General features: G+C 31.0%; 2 protein-coding genes across 5 annotated transcripts in view; one reads left to right on the top strand and one right to left on the bottom strand.

Annotated features, from left to right (window-relative positions):
* Positions 1-7847, bottom strand: part of LOC127739436 (nuclear valosin-containing protein-like) — a 34249-nt gene extending 26402 nt beyond the window's left edge. Inside the window, exons 1-5 of one of the 4 annotated variants that reach the window (XM_052251202.1) lie at positions 7737-7847; positions 4500-4573; positions 3541-3590; positions 2778-2880; positions 1002-1071 (exon numbers count right to left, since the gene is read on the bottom strand). In XM_052251202.1, coding sequence (XP_052107162.1) covers positions 1002-1071; positions 2778-2880; positions 3541-3590; positions 4500-4573; positions 7737-7784 — 345 coding nt within the window. In that variant the 5' untranslated portion in view covers positions 7785-7847. The other 3 variants (XM_052251204.1, XM_052251203.1, XM_052251205.1) reach the window with 3 other exon arrangements.
* A 235-nt stretch (positions 7848-8082) lies between these two features.
* LOC127698175 (lysocardiolipin acyltransferase 1-like) lies at positions 8083-21299 on the top strand. Its single transcript, XM_052201527.1, has 5 exons — positions 8083-8358; positions 12933-13131; positions 15124-15236; positions 17237-17387; positions 20163-21299. Exons 1-5 carry the CDS (start codon positions 8197-8199, stop codon positions 20627-20629), a joined length of 1092 nt encoding a protein of 363 aa, XP_052057487.1. The 5' UTR covers positions 8083-8196; the 3' UTR covers positions 20630-21299.
* The last annotated feature ends 1432 nt before the right edge of the window (positions 21300-22731 follow it).

Below are 22731 nucleotides of genomic sequence, written 5' to 3'. Positions count from 1 at the left end.
AGTGTTAAATTAGTAGGATGTTCAATTCATTGATTGCAGTTGATATGATTGCCATGAGACTTATGATTCCATTGTCTTTTATCAACAATATTAATGATATCAAAAGAGGAAGTTTTAGATGTGTTCCCTTGTCCCAAGATATTGTCATTTAGACCAAGGGGATATGCTGTCTGAAATCTTTCAAAGAATTTGGTGAGGTGATCAACCAAACTAATTTGGTATGAAGCCTTGTCCCTTATTATAACCTACAGGATTTTAACAAAAACAACAGGATGAGTGTCACTGGTGGGACAGGAATAGCTCAATACTTTTCATTTAATAATCACTATAAGTAGAATAAGATTTTTTGGTAGAACTGAAAGGAATCCACAGATTTAACTCATTAATCTGATATATCTCTGTTACATGGAATAAATTTTAACATAAATGACCGTTCCACTAACTTCAATAGTTCTCAATATATATCTTGAAACTGAAAATGATTTTAGACCTTGTGTTCATTAGACAAGTTAAGATTCAGGATTTTCAGTATCTTACCTCATAACGTACATATGATCTGTTATCTTAAGAACATCCTATCTCATTCTGAACATATGAGCTGTTATCTTAACAAATGTCTTACCTCGTACTGTACATGAGCTGTTATCTTAATAACATCAGACCTCATACCATACATATGAGCTGTTATCTGAAGAATATTTTTCCTCATACTGTACATATCAGCTCTGATCTGAAGATCATCTTACCTCATACTGCACATATGAGCTGTTATCTTAATAACATTTGACCTCATACTGTACATATGAGCTGTTATCTTAATAACATCTGACCTCATACTGTACATATGAGCTGTTATCTGAGGAACAACTTACCTCATACTGTACATATGAGCTGTTATCTGAAGAACATCTTATCTCATACTACTGTACATATGAGCTGTTATCTGAAGAACATCTTACCTCATACTGGACATATGAGCTGTTATCTGTAGAACATCTTACCTCATACTGTACATATGAGCTGTTATCGGAGGAAAAACTGGCTGAATCACTCTCAGAATCTATAGCCTCACTAGAAAATAGAAATATTGAGATGATATATAATAAAACTATGAAATAACCATAACTAAAAAAAACCATGACAGATACCATAACTAAATAAAACCATGACAGATACCATAACTAAATAAAACCATGACAGATACCATAACTAAATAAAACCATGACAGATACCATAACTAAATAAAACCATGACAGATACCATAACTGTGTACAAGTATCAGTTTGATTTATATTTTGAATTGTTATGACATATACTTTTTCATTTCATTTTGTTTTATTCTAGTACAAGAATATCTGATTTAAATCAATATTAAAAAAAACAATTCAAGCTGTTTTATACAATATCCCAGCCTTTTAAATTAGATTTTCATCACATAACTTATATTTGGGTACTGTACTAAATTGCTGGACCATTTTGACTAACTTAGAAGGATGAAAAATAATGCTGAAATAGTCCAAATTTGTTATTCATTAAAAATCAAGAAAACCTATTTAAAACTATGATTAACAAGACCAATACTAAGTTTTGGACCTGCATCACACAGTGCTGCTTCAAAGAAAAAACCTGCAATGCCATAAAGATTTGAAAATTGTCACATGTAAGAATTTTGTCACTCTTAATAAATGCAACCAATCAAATTTCATAACTAGATAAGCTGGATTAACAATCTCAATTCATCTACAATACACTAGCAGAAGTAGACAATGACATGTGAAGAGAATAAAAGTATTCAAAGTACATACCTGTTATCTTTTAATAATTTTCTATCATGTGAAATATCATATTTCAACAATTTGGCAAAATAAATTACATTTAGGTGATACAAACATCTGCCTAAAGCAAAATGGTGTCCATTGGAAACCATGTCCCATTCTGGTTCAAAATCCTTATTTGGCAAATATTTTTAAAGTTCCAATCATAATGAACATGTGTACTAAGTTTCAAGTTTATGAGACCACAACTTCATGAGATACTCACTTTAACCAAAACTTATACCCAATAAAGGACAGACTACTGTAGATTCATTTATTTTCGTGGATTGAGGAAAACTTGCATTATCGTGGAAATTTGATTTCATGGTTTTTCCAAAGTCTGCATAAATTCCTTTGGAAAATTTATAATTCATTGGGCATTGGAATTCTTGGTTCCTGGGTAACCATGAAATCCACGAAAATTGGTATCCAACGAATAATAATGAATCCACAGTATCAGAGGGTCTACAGACAGGTGCACACACAGGGCATTGGTCCCAAATTGCACACACAGGGCATTGGTCCAAAATTGCACACGCAGGGCATCGGTCCCAAATACAAAGTTTGAATAAAGTTGAAACAGAACTGTCAGAGTTACAGGTGACACATTATGGATACCCTCTATAGCATTTACTGACAAAAATGACCAAAGTCTATAAATGGGAAATCTTAAATAAAATCATTTAATTCTATCCAAAATAGGAGGTTCACTTCTTTATTCTGTACGTGATCATCCTCTGAATGATGTTGAGAGAAAACTGTTGAAAAGAGTTACAGATGACACAAATTAGGTAACCTCTATAGCATTAACAGAGGAAAACGACTATATGAGAAACCTCAAATTGTCAATACAAGGCCTAGGGTAGACAGTCATTGTACATTGTCAAGCAATACAATTCATAAACTGCAAAATGGAAACTGTACAGGAACTTAGTTCATATAAATAAACAAATGATTTCATACATGTCGTTCTTCTTCTGTCTCTTTTTCAGGTATTTTGTTTCAAGATCATCAATATGATTCATTTGACCTCTGTCTTTCTCTTCTTGCAATATTATACCATAGGCTGAAAACAAATCATGATACTGTATTATCTAAAACCAAACAATAACAAAAGCTTATTAATTAATGTAGTAGTATTTCATTTACCAAAAAGGAAGACCTACAATAATATTACAGATCTCCAGAGGTAATAACTTTCAAAGCACATCAGGTTTTTTGTTTTTATAAAAAAGAAGATGTGGTATGATTGCTAATGAGACAACTCTCCACAAGAGACCAAATGACACAGAAATTAACAACTATAGGTCACCCGTACGACCTTCAACAATGGGTAAAGCCCATACCGCACAGTCAGCTATAAAAGGCCCCGAAATGACAAATGTAAAACAATTCAAAGGAGAAAACTAACAGCCTAATTTATGTACAAAATAATGAATAATTCTTATTTTTAATTCAACTTAGATTTCTGGTTTTCTTCATAAAATAGGTGTACAAATAAGGATAAAAACTATATAATACCTAAATCTGTATTAAGCATTTCTTAATCTTAAAGGTCAGTGTGAATATACTGTAAACAATGTAGATGGCAAATTTGTAGATTTAATTCTCCAATGAAATTCTCTCATGAATTGTGATTTCAAATACATTTGAACTTGAATTCTCTGATCTAAAATCTGCCTTTTCTTTGTGCAGAAGATTATATAGTGTTTAAAACATACTATACCTTTGCCTACCAATTTCACAAATACATTCTTTTTTCTTCTGGCATATTCGCTATATAATGAGAAACATAGAAGTTCTTATTACACAAATATTAACTTTAAACTTCACATCTTGTGTTACACTCAATTACAAAACTATATCACAAAGAAAAGTATCAGAAAACAGATGAGAAGGTGGCAGATTAAAGATTTCAGGCAATAGCAATACAATATCAAAATATTTTTTGTTTTGATCAATATTCACATATTTTAACAAAATTATATGATTTTCACATTTGGCACAAGTTTGATGTACATGTATACCAGTTTACAATATTGCTATACAACTAAAAATGTTTTAAAACATATCTTTTGATTAATTCCCTTTAAACAAGGCCAGCTAGGAAAATTTTGTTTTCACACAATGACTATTACATATTTTTTTAAAGAAATGAAGAAGAAAAAAGAGAAGCAATATACTTAAATAATTGTCTTTATGTCTTCATGTGACAATTTTTTCCAATTCAATATCAAATGAGTTGTCTGACTTGCCAAGTTGGTGTACAACTTATACTACAGGGGTGTTTAACATCATTAACAAATCAAATAAGGTCCCTTACAGACAAGTTTTCATATGTGACACTTTTTTCATACTTTTGAAAGATATAATTACATATCAAATGGAGTCATCTTTAGTTTCTTTTCTTGTTTCATTAAATTCATTTTAATATCAAGTGTAAATATTTTTTGCACTTGAAGACATATCTCACAAAGTGTCCATATTGGCCCGAAAAATTCTATGATATTAACTTCATTAATAATACTTCACATTTAACGACAAAATTTGTAAAAATATCTAACAAATACAAAATCAAATAAAACCAGGCAGTCTTTCTAAAATCTTGTAATTTAAAATAGTATAGTATACTTTAGAAAGTGAAGTATCTTATGAAGTTCTTGAAATTCAATATCCTTAAATTACCTGTATTTTCTCTGTAGTTCCTCTGAAAGATATACAACACTTGTAAATGTTCCTGATTTCTTTGACTGAAGAAACTAAATTAAAAAACAGATATTTCTTTAAAAACATGTGTGTCAGAATTTACATAAAATATTCAAATATCAAAAATCACTTTACTAAAACATTATACATACAAAGCACTGAATATTTCTCAATAGGGCCATACTTATCTGGGACTATATTCTCATTCTTCTTCATGATTTAAAATTTGGGAGAAATTAAACTTTCTATTTCTGTTTATTATCTTATTTGTACTTTTTGTTTGGATTAAATCAAAGAAAGAGAGCTTCTTGAAATGCAAACCTATAGTCCCATTCAGCTTTGCAAGAAGACTAATCAAAGTGATAGACAATACTGGTGGAAAATTGGAAGAGTAGTTGAAATAATTTCAAATCATATTTTGGATTATGGTATCATCATGGAATATGGGAAATAAAACAAGAGTGCACATGCTGAAATGTCTCGCCTGCTTTACTGACTATTGATTTTATGTTGAAAGTCTTAAAGATAAGTATCACATAACTTAAAATTTTTTAATATCCATGACAATGATGTAAAGGTTTGATAAATCCCGTCAGAGAGACTAGTACACCTTACAATTATTCCATTCACCAAATATAGTTGACCTAATGCTTATATTATTTGAAAAACAGACCAAAACACAAAAACTTAACATTGACCAATGAACCATGAAATTGAGGTCAAGGTCAGATTATACCTGCCAGAAAGACATGTACACCTTACAATCATTCCATACACCAAATATTTTTGATATAATGCTTATATTATTTGAAAAACAGACCAAAACACAAAAACTTAACATTGAATAATGAACCATGAAAATGAGGTCAAGGTCTAATGAAACCTGCCAGACTGACATCTACATGTACCCTTACAATTATTCCCTACACCAAATATAGTTGACCTATTGCTTATAGTACTTGAAAAACAGAACAAAACACAAAAACTTAATATTGAACAATGAACCATGAAAATGAGGTCAAGGTCTAATGAAACCTGCCAGACTGACATCTAACCCTTACAATTATTCAATACACCAAATATAGTTGACCTATTGCTTATAGTACTTGAAAAACAGAACAAAACACAAAAACTTAACATTGACCAATGACAGACCTAGGGTCAATTACATGCCAAAGTAATTAATTACATTTCAATTACATTGATTTTTAAATGTAATTAATTACATTACATTGATTTTCAAATTAATTAATTACATTACAATTACATTGCCCATGCAATTAATTACATTTCAATTACTTTATCCAATGATATGTAAGAGCTATATCATTTAGAATAAAATCATAAAAATGACAACAGGCTAGAATATAATGAAACTTTTTATATATATATATATATATACATGCACTTTTCAACAGTGAAAACATTCCAACAAGATTTTTGTTATATAGATCCAAATTAATATATTTTTTATTCTTAAAAAAATTTTGTTAAAATTTCACGTTTCTACAAAACATGTTAACCTAGATTTTAAATGTTTTGTTATGTACCTCATGTGAAATTTTAAGTAACTTTAAAGCTTGTATTATTTACAGAAGAGTAATGGTAGCATTTTCCAGACTTGTCTTTTGACAAGTATATTGGACTCCCTTCTTGTATGTTTTGACTGCTGTATTTGAAATTTTTGTAGAAAGTGTTTAAATGATATCCATCTGTACAGATTTTAACATATAAATATGATGATTTAAAAAAACATTGCCATTTGGCATTATAATCAAGGGACAAACTTGTACTTAATAATTAGTTAAAGTGAAAGGAATAACCTGAGGCTAAGATTATTGTTAATTGTTAGAACAACATATTGCATGTAAATAAATTGGTATTGTTTTTAATTTTTAGATTTTTTATGTAAACATGTGAAAAAATTAATGAAATAAATACAAATAAAGATTACTAATATTATACATGCTATGATGATAAATTAAATTTCAAGGAATGCTATATTTTTTTCATCATGATAAATGTTTAAAACGTATTTAAAAAAAATCAAAGTACCAAGTGCATACTAAAAGTAGGAAAAAATAAAATTTACCAGTTGCATAAGAAAAGCCAAAAAAGTTCAAAATTTCCATGCAATTATTTAAATGTAATTCAAAGTAATTGAAAAGTAATTCATAATTTCATGGCAAAAAGGCAATGTAATTCATTACTTTCAATTACATGTAATTGAAAATATGCTCAATTACACATTACATTGAATTACTTTCAAAATTGTAATTAATTACAGCTAATTACAATTACATTTTTAATTACCCCAGGTCTGACCAATGAACCATGAAAATGAGGTCAAGGTCAGATGAAACCTGCCAGACTGACATGTTCCCCTTACAATCATTCCATACACCACATATAGATAACCTACTGCTTATAAAATCTGAGGAACAGACCTAATCATGAAACTTTAACAAGAAGACGGTATAATATACGGATGACCTACATAAAAGGCCTGCTATGTAAGATTCCGACAACAGAAATAGGCGTGTTACATGTATACACCATTTCGTAGATAATTTAATGTAGATTTATGACATAACAAGTTTCAATAAAATAGACATGTAGTATGGAAACTTGTGGTATAATTTCAGAGAGATTCATACACTTTAACACAAGTTATTGTCTGGAAACTACAAAAATGCTTATTTGGGCCCCTAATTCCTAAACAGTTTGGACCATAACCCCCAAAATCAATCCCAACCTTCCTATAGTGGTTATAAACCTTGTGTTAAAATTTTATTGATTTCTATTTACTTATACTAAAGTTATTATCCGGAAACCATCTGTTTTCCGCCGACGAGTACAACGTGATACCAATATACGACCAAAACATTTTTTAATTTTTGAGGTCATATAAAAATTGTTAATAAGTCAATATTTCTGGACAACACATTATTTTAATCTTTTTACTTAAAATACTGAAAACAGGATATATATTCAACATATTTAACATGGGTGTCAAAATAACTACATCGGGTGCCGTTTTAACCAGGTGACGATTTGACTATATCCCGGGTGCCGATTTGACCAGGTGCCGATTTAACCAGGTACCGATTTGACTAGAATTCTATGTCCCTTGAGGGTCCATGATTGGTTAATAAAATCTTTAATCGTGTGATATTGGGGATCTTTGATTAAGAAAAGTTGCTGTCCAAACATTACTTCGCGTATCCTTGGAATCAAACGTGGATCTGATATATAACTTGACATATTAAAGCAAATCGCCGTTTGTTTCTCTTCTCACAGAGGCTCTCTCACATGGCCAAGGTAAACAGGAAGTACAATAGTTACCTCACCAAATGAGGTAAAAAAAAAATACGGACCAACTTGTTTCAAATAATACTACAAAACAGATAATATAAATATGGAATAAATAATGAAGTAATAGAATAGCTCCTTTAAAGATATTGTTCCATAACTCGAAAACAATAGAAATTATTTCCTATCAAAATTTATTTTACGACATATTTTTTGCCCAAAATTCCCGGAACCTATCTGACTTCACCATATGGTCTGTGTTGAGATTATAGCCAGGCGACGAGATGCAGAATATTATCATGTTTTTGCAAAAAAAATAACACAAATCAAAATTTGACGTATTTTCTGCACACTCAACAAAACTATGAAGTGGGAGGGGATCATTTTTACTTTTCTTTTAATTTATAGCAGCTCGTTTGGGTGCATTTTCTTCCTCACGCCCCTCATTCCATTTGTTTACTTTCAACCACGTTTGGGAAGATGGTTAATGGATCAGATGATATGGTTATGGCAGCTGTATGCTGTGGTAGGTGATATATAAGTACAGTGCTGTGTGATGCACCTAAGACTTTGAGGAAATGTAGCTTGAGCCATCATTTTTTTTATTAAATGCTATACATCTTGTCACTATGTGTTTCCATTAAAATTTACTAGCCATCACAGTAGTTACCCGTAAAATTTTTAGGTCATAAGACGCAACAAGACAAAAGTGATTCTTGTTTGACTGTCAGACATCAATAGTTTCAAGTGTTCACTATTGCAAAATCTCTGGTCAAGTATCGCCCATTTCGAAATTATAAGCTAAAAGGTCTATTAATTCTGGTGCTATTTAAAACTCTCTGATTTTAGATTCTCAGAACACTTAAGTTTTTATCTGTATCTCAATCGAATCCTGGTCCGTTTTCACAAAATCACGTTCGCAACTTAGGTCTGTCTCACCCTTTTTATTGGTTTTGTTTTGAAATTTTTTTTAATATAGTGTATTGCTATATATAAATAAGTTTTTTTTTATTTTTTCAAACTAAAGTGACATTCTAAAACTTAAACAGATTTAATTCCTACTTCATGCACTTAAACTGTACACAATCATTCTAAATTCTAATCATGAAATATTTCATTTAAAAAACAGCACTAAAATGTTTAGAGTAACTACTTCATAAAATTTAAAAGAGCACTAATATATTGTAATGGTGGTCACTTTGTTTACTTGTTAATTATACTATTTATTTGGGGAAATTGGTAAATGTTAGTATTATTTATAGTTCCGTAACTCTTTCTTCCGAGACCGGCCATGTAATTATTCTTGACGGGACTTCCTGCCTCTTGCACGTGCCTGACATCCAGCCTGGCTGGGCTCGTTGTCCCTAGGAACTATAAGTATGACGTCACTCATCGGGTTCAGGGCAGTCTACACTTAGGATTTGAAATGAGCAGACGCTCATACCGTTTGGCTTGCAAATATGGAACTTTACAATGACAAGTAGACTAGCCACCACCGTATATTTTATTATTCTTGTATGTAACTTATATTCAACCATAACGTATGTCTCTTAATAAACATCTTTATGTTAACGTGGTTTTATAGTTTGTCCAATATCCCAGAACTTGGGTAGACAACGGGGAAGAAAAGGAAGCCAGAAACTCCACTCCCAATACAATATATTAAAAAAAAATCAACCAGAAATATCACATTATACACCATTCACACACCAATACTATCTAATATGCACTTATATAAACAGTTTAAAAGAATTAATGTATTAAATTCAAATAACAGTCACAATGTTTAGAGGAACTACTTTCATAAAATTTAAAAGAGCATTAAAATATTTAAAAAAAAAACCTGAAACATCACATTATACACCATCAAGTTCAAAGTCTACTGTGGCGGGAAAATCGTCAACTGGTTTGTCTGATGGTCCATACAATCTTCATCAAATCCCCCAAAAAAGAATATTTCAATTTGAAATTTCTGAAGTTTATTAATGAAAATATAAATATTCTGATTTGTACATCTAAAAAATGTCTAATAATTTAATAAAAATAGGGTGCGAACAGACCCAGGGGGTGAATGTGTATTGGGAGCGAACGGACCCGATACCATCTCAATCCAGGCATTTTTATGATTTTTTTTAAGATTTGGTTTTTGACTCCCTTCAAAAATGTCAAATCTTTACTATGAAATCTAAAACAAATTTAGTTCCATCGAGTGGAGTAAAATATATCAAGCCTGAATGAAATTGTTGATCTGGTTTCCATATCACAAAGGGAATGCTGGGGTTGATCTTGGGGGTAATTGCCTCAAAATTTTAGGAATAAGGGGCCAAAAAAGGGGCAAAAAACAAGCATTTTTCTAGTTTCATGATGATAACTTGTGTGTAAGTGTATGGATCTTTCTGAAATTGAACTACAAGGTTCCATATCACAAGAGGAAAGCTGGAATTGAGTTTGGGGGTAATTGCCCAAAACATTTAGGAATAAGGGGCCAAAAAGGGGCCAAAAATAGCATTTTTCTAGTTTCCAGACAATAACTTGTGTTCAAGTGTATGGATCTCTCTGAAATTGTACTGCAAGGTACCATACCACAAAGGGAAGGCTGGGATTGATTTTGGGGGTAATTGCCTCAAAATTTAAGGAATTAGGGGCCAAAAAAGGGAAAAAACAATCATTTTTCTAGTTTCATGACAATAACTTGTGTGTAAGTGTATGGATCTTTCTGAAATTGTACTACAAGGTTCCATATCACAAAGGGAAAGCTGGAATTGAGTTTGGGGGTAATTGCCCAAAACGTTTAGGAAAAAGGGGCCAAAAATAAGCATTTTTCTAGTTTCCAGACAATAACTTGTGTTCAAGTGTATGGATCTCTCTGAAATTGTACCACAAGGTACCATACCACAAAGGGAAGGCTGGGATTGATTTTGGGGGTAATTGCCTCAAAATTTTAGGAATCAGGGGCCAAAAAAGGGGCAAAAAACAAGCATTTTTCTAGTTTCAGGACAATAACTTGTGTGTAAGTGTATGGATCTTTATGAAATTGTACTACAAGGTTCCATATCACAAAGGGAAAGCTGGGTTTAAGTTTGGGGGTAATTGCCCTAAACGTTTAAGAATTTGGGGCCAAAAAGGGGCCAAAAAACAAGCATTTTTCTAGTTTCAATAATTTGTGTTCAAGTGTATGGATCTCTCTGAAATTGTACTGCAGGTACCATACCACAAAGGGAAGGCTGGGATTGAGTTTGGGGGTGATGAATCATAAGGGGGTTCCAAAAATTTTGGGGGGGGATTTCTTTTCTTTAAAATTTTCCATTTTAAATGGGTTATTTCTGATTTATATATAAAAGCAAATAATAATGATATGGTTTGAATAGGTGAATTAAAAATTTTTAAGTTCTTAGACCACATTCATTCTGTGTCAGAAACCTGTGCTGTGTCAAATATTTAATCACAATCCAAATTCAGTGCTGTATCAAGCTTGAATGTTGTGTCCATACTTGCCCCAACTGTTCAGGGTTCGACCTCTGCGGTCGTATCAAGCTGCGCCCAGCGGAGTATTTTATTTGTTATTATTTTGAATATTATTATAGATATATATAAACTGTAAGCAGCAATAATGTTCAGCAAAGTAAGATCTACAAAAAAGTGAATATGACCATAATTGTCAATTGACCCCTTAAGGAGTTATTGCCCTTTAAAGACAATTTTACACAATTTGTTCATCAAGTTTACTAACATTTAAAAATCTTCTCCTCTGAAACTACTGGGCCAATTAATTACCTTCAAACTTTAACTAAATGTTCCTTAGGGTATCTTGTTTATAAATTGTATCCGAAGTTTGTATCCATCGACAAACATGGCGCCATGGCTAAAAATAGAACATAAGGGTCGAATGCAGTTTTTGGCTTATATCTCAAAAACTAAATCTTTTAGAGCAAATGTGACATGGGGTAAAATTGTTTAATTGGTCAAGATCTATCAGCCCTGAAATTATCAGACGAATGGAACAACCCATTGTTGTGTTGCTGCCACCGAATTGGTAGTTTTAACAAAATTTTGCAGTTTTTTGTTATTATTTTGAATATTATTATAGATATATATAAACTGTAAGCAGCAATAATGTTCAGCAAAGTAAGATCTACAAAAAAGTTAATATGACCAAAATTGTCAATTGACCCCTTGAGGAGTTATTGCCCTTTAAAGAATTTTACACAATTTGTTCATCAAGTTTGCTAACATTTAAAAATTTTCTCCTCTGAAATACAGGTGAGCGTTTCAGGCTCTTGAGAGCCTCTTGTTTTTATTGTTGGGCATTGGCTAGTATTTACCATCAAATCCACAGTTGACATTTGGTCACAAAGGAGTGAGCCGTTGACTTGCTGAAATCCATAGATGAGTGAATAACACAATAGAATAGAAAATGAAACAAGACCTATCTTGTACCTCAAAACTCCATTTTAATTTCAATTTCAATTGTCGCACAGCGAAATTGACATAGCATTTGCACATACATGTAGCTTAATAAGATACATATTGATTTACATGTGAGGTAAACTGTAACAGCCATAAATATGTACATGTATGTAATTTTGCGTTCAATATAGATATATCAAGAATTTTATCACACTGTTTTTACAAAGTAAAAGCAGCACAACATGTTAGAATTTGTTTTACTTGTCAGCCACAAGTTATGTCACATTACTTATTATTTTTTCACCTCCTGTTTTGTTCCAATTTTTACTGTCCCATAAATTATTACCATATGTCTATGCATGATTTAAAACAGTACGTGCATGTACATGTATGCAAAGAACAGATTATTAAGCTCCTGTAGAGCTGAAATGGTGATTTGGATAATATGGCCATGAAAAACCTTCAGTAACACAGCAATGATAAAACTTCCTGTCATATGTGAGAATTTGAGAAAGTTTTGAAAAAAATTACAGTAGAGTACTTTAAATTGTTTCCCTTTATATGCAGAAGAAATGATCTCCTACACATCTGAAACTGACCAAACTGCAAAACAATGTAGTGGTTATAGTATTATTTTAATTCAGTTTATTTACATTGTATAAGTCATGTAAATATTTGATTTGTATATTTCAGTTTCTTTATGAGAAAATTTGTGGTGTGAAAGCAGTGATCACAGGAGATGTTGTTTATGATGATGAATGTGAACTTATCATAATGAATCACAGGACAAGATTTGATTGGCTGTTTGTTTTTTCCTATCAGATCAGATGTGGGTCTCTCAGACATTTTAAAATCAGCCTGAAGGAAATTCTTAAAAATGTTCCAGGTCCAGGTTTGTATTAACGATATTATTGTAAGAACAAACCATCAGATGTAATATACATCATGTGAACATTTTTTTTGGGGGGGGAGAGTTTACGTTTAATTGTAGAGTCAATTTATGATTCTAATTTTACTAAAAAATAAAAATCATTGTTCCAAAAGAGAATTTAAAAAAACAACTTGCTTCTATCGAAAGTTAGAGATGAAAAACGTAAACTTACAAAAAAAAATTAGTTCCTGGATGTAATTTAAAAACTAAATTTTAGGTGGTAAAAAATGTTAAGTAAGAATTTAAACCATTTAACTCACCTAGAACACATTTTAGATGAATGGTAATGCTTTATAATCTTGATAATTTCTGTGACATGGTACATTCTGTTTAGGTAGTGATTTACCTTGACATTTTTCGGGTATTACAGCGGAACTTCATGTATATTACCTGTATATGCCAAGGTATCGTCCCATGACGTCTCACATATATACAGGTTTATATTTATATTGGCGTTCAATACCTATTTATGATAATAAGGTTTTATGACATTCACAATTCTGCATGTTCTGTATATCAAATTCCTATTTTATTTTCAGACCGAATGAGGCTATGTAATTTTTGAAGGAAACATAATGACTATCAAAATAACTTAGGTGTTTTTTTAAGTATTAAATTATCGAAATTTAAAAAATACTGCTTGTCCATTAAGTACTGTAGCGGATATTAAAGAGTATTCTATGAATTTCAAAAAGAATTTTGTTCCTGAATGTAATTAAAAAAAATTTTAGTTGAGTGATATAAGTTGAGAAAAATAAAAATAGTCAGAATTTAAATCATTCCCTCACCCAGTCCCTCTTAAATCGATAATGGTCATGCTTCACAATCGTGAGAATTTCTTTGACATGGTACATTCTGTATAGGTAGTGATTTACCTGGACATTTCCGGATATTACAGAGCTACATGTATATTACCTGTAGATTGTAAGGTGCCGTCCTATGAGGTCTTACGTATACAGGTTCACGTTTATAATGGCGTTCAATACCTTTTTCTGATATAACAAGATTTTATGACATTCACACTTCTGAATGTTCTGTATACCAAATTCATATTTTATTTTCAGACCGTATGAGAATATGTTTATTTTCAAGGAAACATGTTGAGTATCAAATTAATTTCGGTGTTGTTTTTTTGATTGGTACTAAATCACGGAAATTTTAAAATACTACTGCATTTCTGCTATTAAGGAGTAGTCTTGTCTGTTTAGAGGGTGAATAATGTGTCCTACTGAAGAATAGGAATGACCAGTCTTGCAAAGGTACAAGATATAAAGGACTGAAAAATCCAATTCCTCCAGTCTGTCTAAAATACAAATCACAAACGTTTTCTTGCACTGAATAATATATGATTAACACGTTTCAGCTGAACTTAAAACATTTATAATTACACCCACCTTTACAGTTTTATTTCCTATTTATATCTGGGACTATCATACTTGGTATAACAGTCCCAGTTTATATTCGAGACCTGAGAGTATTAGTCATCGGCACGTGTATGATTACGTTAAAATATGATTAAAGACCAAGACTTTAAATGATTGTACTTTAAATCCCGCCATGCAATAACAGGAGTTATCGTCATGTACTACAGGAAGTAGTCAATAAAAAGATTATTAATTATTGATTTTCTTCTTTATTACTGCACATATAGCGATAAAACTTTGTGAATATGTATTTTATGTTATAATGAACATATTTAAACTATAAGTAAAAAATCATGAATTTTCCCTTTAACTTACAGTTTATTAACAGAATGAAGTTATTTGTTATACATGTTATAAGTGTTCATCAGTAAAATATCTGCCTTCATTGGGTTTGAAATTTTGTAACATCAAATAACCTTCAACATGTTCATTGGGTTTGAAATTTTGTTACATGGTTAATTGGAATGGCCTTCAGATAAAAAAAAAAGTGGATTGAAGGATAATTTGAAACTGTTTTTTTTTTTTGCAGGATGGGCCATGCAGTGTGCAGGATATCTTTTTCTTCACAGAAATTGGGAACATGATAAAAGTACAATATCAAAATGTTTTATGTACTTTAAAAAGTTAAACTACAAACCTCAGGTAAGTTGATATCTTCATCAAGGTACTTATTAGTTCTTACCTTTAGCAAAGTCATGAAAGTACAAAGGTACAATTGGGGCTTATTTGGCCCTGTTGATTAACAATTAATTGCTAAAATAGACTAGTTTCATGATTAATAACATTAGGGCTAAACTAATTTGGAGCACAAGATAATTTTTTATACGACCACTTTTTGCGGTCGTATATTGGTATCAAGTCGTCGTTGACATTTGGTTTACGGACAATAACTTTAGTATTAGTAAATGGAAAATTATGAAATTTAAACACAAGGTTTATAACCACAAAAGGAAGGTTTGGATTGATTTTGGGGGTTATGGTCCCAACAGTTTAGGAATTGGGGGCCAAAAAGGGGCCTAAATAAGCATTTTTCTAGTTTCATGACAATAACTTGTGGAACAGTGTATGGATCTCTCTGAAATTATACCACAAGTTTCCATATCACAAAGGGATGGTTAGGATTGGCTTTGGAGGGTTATGGCTGAAACCGTTTAGAATTAGGGGCAAAAAAGATTATGACCATATCTTCAGGGAAAGAATTTTTTTTTGGAAAAGGGGGGTTAAAAAAAACAGCATAGTGTATTACACAAAAGCAAAAAATTGAATATGAATTCAAATCATATAACCAATTCTAAGTTCTTTGACTACAGTTATTCTGTGTCAGAAACCTATTATGTGTCAAATATTGAATTACAATCCAAATTCAGACCTGTATCAAGCGCGAATATTGTGTCCATTTATGCCCCAACTGTTCAGGGTTGGACCTCTGCGGTCGTATCCAGCTGTGCTCGGCGAAGCAATTTATTTGCCAGTAGATAGATCAATATTAAATACTTTTTTTTTCAAATACTAATAGCAATAGGTCAGCTATATTTGGTGTATGGAATTATTGTAAAGTGTACAAATCTGTCTTGCAGGTATCATCAGACCTTGACCTCATTTTCATGGTTCATTGGTCAATGTAAAGTTTTTGTGTTTTGGTCTGTTTTTCAAGTACTATAAGCAATAGGTCAACTATAATTGGTGTATGGAATGATTGTAAGGTGTACAAGTCTGTCTGGTAGGTATCATCTGACCTTGACCTCATTTTTATGGTTCATTGGTCAATGTTAAGTTTTTGTGTTTTGGTCTGTTTTCCAATTAGCATATGCAATAGGTCACCTATATTTGGTATATACAAAAATTGTAAGGTGTATTGTCTGCCTGACACGATTTATCTGGACTAGACCTCATTGTCATAGATCTTTAAGAATGTTAAGTTTCTGTAATGATTTTAGTAAAACCTTTATCTTTAAGACTTTCAACATAAAATCAATAGTCAGTAAAGCAGGGCAGACATTTCAGCGTATGCACTCTTGTTATAGATTCTGTTGTTTCCTGAAGGATCATATCTAATATTTGTCATGTTTTATAAATTCTACAGTTTCTATAAGCCAGTCTAAGACGGAATGTATTATGGTTTACCGTTGTCAGTCTCTCAAAACCTCGTCAAAACTTCGGACAATAACTCAAAAAAGCTTTCACAAATTTTCATGAAACTTTTGTGAATTTTTTTATCCATTGACGTAAGCTCCCTTTCGATTTTTATAAATTTCTGATATGACATTGCAGCATTATGGAACTTTATTCAGTGAAAAATCATCGAAAACTGTCCATTTTTCACAATTTTATTCGTTCAAAAATCATGTTGTGAACAGGATAGAAATGTATAGATGAAAAATCAAGGCCTCAAACTTAGTTAAACTTGAGGTAGTCTTAATAGTACCAAATTATTCATGTTTTATGTCAATGGGTACCACTATGTTTGCATGTCTTTTTTTTGGGGGGGGGGGCTATTTGAGCAGTGCTCACAGTATTTCCAGTTGATTATATAAATTCATTTCAAGCATAAAGACAAGATCACAGGGGGACGGGCGTATCATGTGCTCATGGTGCAGCTCTGTATTTAAAGGTTTGTATCTGACATTTGCCATATTTTATAGATTCTACTGTTTCCTGAAGGCACAGATTTAACACCATGGACTAAAGCTAAGAGTGATAAATTTGCCCAAGATAATGGTGTTGAGCCTTACGAGTATGTTTTACATCCAAGAACCAGAGGATTTAAATATTTTGTGGAACAGATGAGAGATGGTAATAAACAAAATATATTTTTAAAAGTATTCAGTTATTCAGGTCTTTTATGAAATCAATTAGTCTACATTATTAACTTTTTTACAAAATACTTTTCAAAAACAAATCCAAAAGTTGTTGGTCAAATCATAAAGAAGGTATTTATTCGTATTTACACATTCGTAGTAAGTTTAACATGGCACTCTTTTGGTATTTCTCACTTTTTCATCTTTCATTACATGGCTTAATTAATATGTAACCACACAAACCAAAATATACAGAAATTTATTTTTACACATATATTGGTGTGAAATATTTTTTTAATTCATGCAGAACATAATAATTTTTTTACAAATCACTTAAATATTCTGTCAAAATGATCTCATGTCTGCAAAATTTATATTGAATTTTATTTCTGCAAGAAGAAAGCACAAATTTTTGTGAAAAGCAGTTAATGACTGTGTAATAGAAAATGACAGATATTGTTGTATTTTACCTAGTGAAAATAGGTATAGAAAAAACTAGGGGACTTACTTAACATTACTAGATCCTGGGGTTATCTTAACTAATACTTTTAACTATAAAGAAATATATGGAAAGGTTGATGCATATTTATAGGTATATATAAGATTGTTCATAAATTAAATGTGTAGTTTTTATAATCAGATGCAAATTGTGAGAACTATTCTACATTTTTTTTGCAAACAAAGAATAATTATGTTAAAAAGCAATTGCTAAATTCAATGTTTAAAAAAAAAACCAATAAATTTGACATACTTTTTATTTCTTGTTTTTTTCGTTTGTCTGTAATTTTTGTTACATATTTATCTGACAGCTTCTGTATGTAGGAATGATTTGGTATTTGATCTGGAGCATCATAATGGGTTGTTATACTATGTACATAATTTTAAGATCTTATGAGCATTCACTTACTGTTTGAAATACTTTGAATTCTTACGATGCTGCCTGAGAATGGAATTTTTTGTTACACAATTCTCAACTCCTGAGTTAAGGAATGATTTGATTTTTTATCAGAAACTTCATAATGATGAGTTGAATTGTGTAAGGGATTTTTAGATCTGCCAGGGATGGGCAAAGCATGTTAAGTTATTAAGAAGAAAAGAATGTGAATATTGAAAAGTGAAACAAGGCAGTCACTGGGCAGATCCCTTTCGTTGACTGATTCTGCCCATAAAAAATCATTCAAAATACATATACCGTTAAAATGATGATTTACATATTTTTTTTATTTATGAAATGAAATCAACTAGACCTAGAAAAATCGTCATTATACAATTGCATGTGCTTGTCTGTGTACTTATATTTATGTTAACATTAGGTCCTATGGAATTCTTCAGAGATCATCTTGATGATTAATTAGATGGTGTCTATTCTAAAATACACATGAAATGTTGATACATTATAAAGAGTCTATGCATTGTAAACTGTTTCTTTAGGACTTAGTTCTTTAGTATGTTATAAACATGATAAATGAAATATGAGATTTTGAATCAAATCGGTAAACATGAATTTAGCAGCTATGCCCCTTTAAAGCACATTTTGTACTTGTCTTAGGTCAGGATAATAGTGGAGTAAATGGCAGATGTTGTTCTTGTCTTAGGTCAGGATAACAGCTGCGTTAGCAGCACAGTTTGTACTTTCTTAGGTCATGATAACAGTTGAGTTTATGTCACAGTTTGTACTGGTCTTATGTCAGGATCACAACTGAGTAAGCAGCACATTTTGTACTGGTACTTGTCTTAGGTCAGGATAACAGCCGAGTAAGCAGCACATTTTGTACTGGTCGTATATCAGAATAATAGTGGAGTAAATGGCAGATGTTTTTCTTGTCTTGGGTCAGGATAACTGCTGAGTAAGCAGCACATTTTGTACTTCTCTTAGGTCAGGATAACCGTTGAGTTAATGCCACAGTTTGTACTGGTCTTATGTCAGGATTACAACTGAGAAAGCTCAGGATCACAACTGAGTAAGCATCATATTTTGTACTGGTACTTATCTTAGGTCAGGATAACAGCTGAGTAAGCAGCATATTTTGTACTTGTCCAAGGTCAGGATAGCAGCTGAGTAAGCAGCACATTTTTACCGGTACTTGTCTTAGGTCAGGATAACAGCTGAGTAAGCAGCACATTTTGTACTGGTCTTATATCAGAATAATAGTGGAGTAAATGGCAGATGTTTTTCTTGTCTTGGGTCAGGATAACAGCTGAGTAAGCAGCACATTTTGTACTTCTCTTAGGTCAGTATAACCGTTGAGTTAATGCCACAGTTTGTACTGGTCTTATGTCAGGATCACAACTGAGTAAGCAGCACATTTTGTACCGGTACTTGCCTAAGGTCAGGATAACAGCTGAGTAAGCAGCACATTTTGTACTTGTCTTAGGTCAGGATAGCAGCTGAGTAAGCAGCACATTTTGTACTGGTACTTGTCTTCGGTAAGGATAACAGCTGAGTAAGCAGCACATTTTTCTACTGGTCTTATATCAGGATAACAACTGAGTTAGCAGCACATTTTGTACCGGTACTTGTCATATGTCTCGATAACAACTGAGTTAATGTCACAGTTTTTACTTGTCTTAGGTCAGGATAACAGTTGAGTTTATATCACAGTTTTTACTTGTCCTGATGTCTTATGTCAGAATAGCTGTTGGTTAATCTGCATATTTCCATATATTATGAATAAAAATGTTCTTATTTTAAATGTAAGATTTATATTCTTTAACAGTACAGTATAAAATTTTTCACTGTAGTCAATCAATTTTTCATTATTTTTTGTAGTTAACCTGTTTGATTCAATAATAGATGTCACAGTTGGATACCCTGTAAATATACCACAAAATGAGTCTGACATTCTGAAGGGAAACTTTCCAAAAGAAGTTCATTTCTATATCAAACGACACAAAGCTCTTGACATTCCATCCAGTGAAGAAAATGTTGACATTTGGTGTCAAAAAGTTTGGAAAGAAAAAGAAGAACGGTTGAAAAAATTCTATCAAGATAAGAAATTTGATGTAAAAGATAACAAAATCAAACTTAAGGATGAAAGTGAAATCCAATCTCTTTTCAAGTTTGCAAATATATTTTGGAGTATATTTCAGATAAGTACTTTTATACTTCTGATTTATGCTCCAATTATACGCTGGTTTGCACTTTTATCTATAAGTATATTTGTATTTATCAGTAAATTTGGTGGAATTCAAGTTTTATTAGATTGCGAATTAGAAAATGCAAAGCACTATATGTAAGTTTTAAATTTTTGAAGTAAAAATGCACGATATTTATTAGTATGGTAAAATACCAGTTTTTCAAAACTCATAGGGTAGCTAATAATTTAAAATATTAATATTATGGTGGTAAAATTTAAAAAAAAAAAAAATCTTCACCATTGCACACAATTTTTTATACTTATTCACACTTTGTCTTGAATTATTTTTTCAAACTAAGGGTACCGTAGAATACAAAAAGTTTGAAGAAAAAATTGTTCTTTTAATTATGTTAGTCATGTATGTTTAAATTTTCATTACACAATATCACTTAAAGTGGTGCTTGAAGTCAGTAAACTGTTATATGAGAGAAGACAAAATATTGTAAAGATGTTAGTTTAGATTTAAATATTTTGCAGGATTTTGAAAGATTTTAAAAAAGTGTAAAAATGTTATTATTATGAATGGAGTTTTCCTCAAGTTTCTTCACCTATGCATATCTTGAATAATTATATAAAAAAAAAATTGTTTTAGAATGATCATAATAATTATGTCGAAATATATAAAATATGGGCAGATATGAAAATTGTTATGATTTTATCTTTATTAAGGTAGCACAATACAAAGATTTTATACTTCCAATTCCCCAGTTTTAAAATGCTGTAACTTTCTTTATAATGCTTGAAAATTTATAAAAGTGGTATTTATGGATAGCTAACAGATTACTCTTTCAAATTAATGCAATGTTAGTATTATACAACAATTATGTAATCAATTATAATGTTAACTGTGTCTACAAAATTTTATAAGAAATTTCCACCTTCAATTGAAATTAGCTTCTTCATGGTAACCCCTAAAGGGTTGATTTTATTATATGTTGTTCCTAGAGCCATTATCTACAAAAGGGTGTCTCAGATTTCGGATAGAATGTATAGATAAAATTTTACACCTAATCAAACATTATCTGCTTTTATGTGGTAAGGATGTTTACACTAATTACAGATTTATGAGAGAATGGAATACCACAGCGATAATTTGAGACACCCTTTTGTAGCTCCTGCTGTGTTGATTAAGATTTCGTTAAAATTTCCTGTATAGTTATAAAGATAAAAGAGCTAAATTCATTCAAGTGAACTGACCAAGATTTTGCCATTAATTGAATTGATTACATAATGATTGCATAACAAAAATATTGCATTCATTTAAAAGATTAATCTTTTATCTATCTATATATACCTCTTTTATTAATTTATATGCATTTTTAAAAAAGTAGCAGCATTTTAAAGGTTGGAGATTGGAAGTAAAAAAATCTTTGTATTGTGCTACCTTAATACAGTAAATCTTGAAATGAAGAAAAATTCATAAAACATTGTGCAAATTCAAACTTCTTTAATCAAAATAATGATAGTTATGATATAGTTGTATATATTGCAATTGCTATGGTAAATATTTTGCAGTTGTTACTAATTGTATACAATTATGAAAGAGGCCATAGAATTTATTTATTTTATATGAAGTGGTCTATTCAGAAATCTTGATAAATGGTGAAAAAAATAAAATGTAACTCAAATATAATTTAATAGTCCAGATGAATGCAATTTACAATGTCTATTTCTACAAACTCATAGATTCATTGAACTATTTTTTTCATTCCCTTTGTCTTTGAAAATATGATAATAAGCTTTTACTGTACCTAATGTTTTAGCAATTGGAGAGTTTATCAGTTGCTGGTTTCTTGTTTGCATATGTTGGAGTGTTCTTGATGTAATTGTGTATCTTTTTGATAGTGATTTATTTATCTAGTGTAAATGAATTTGTCAAATGATTTAGTCAAGTTATTTTTTCATAATATAGATTTAATCCTTATGGGTGTAAACTCTTATTTTATCAGTCATTACTTTTGTTAAATTTGAGTTTTGTATATGAATAATATTAAGAATCTAGAATTGTCTTTAAAACCTTACACAAAACTTGAAGATGTGTTTTTAAAAAAAAGTCCTGTATAAGTACCCTAAAGACAAGCACATAGACAAAAAGCTAGTTGACAATAAATATATATCAGTCATATTATATTCTTTCTATCACTACATTTTTTTTGTATGATACTTTTCAACAGCAGTTAGGTTACTATATAAAATTTGCAT

This window comes from Mytilus californianus, unplaced genomic scaffold (assembly GCF_021869535.1).
Source record: "Mytilus californianus isolate M0D057914Y unplaced genomic scaffold, xbMytCali1.0.p SCAF_4, whole genome shotgun sequence".
NCBI classification, from domain to species: Eukaryota; Metazoa; Mollusca; class Bivalvia; order Mytilida; family Mytilidae; genus Mytilus; species Mytilus californianus.
Note: the sequence above shows the minus strand (reverse complement) of the source record. Positions and strands in the feature narration are given on the sequence as shown.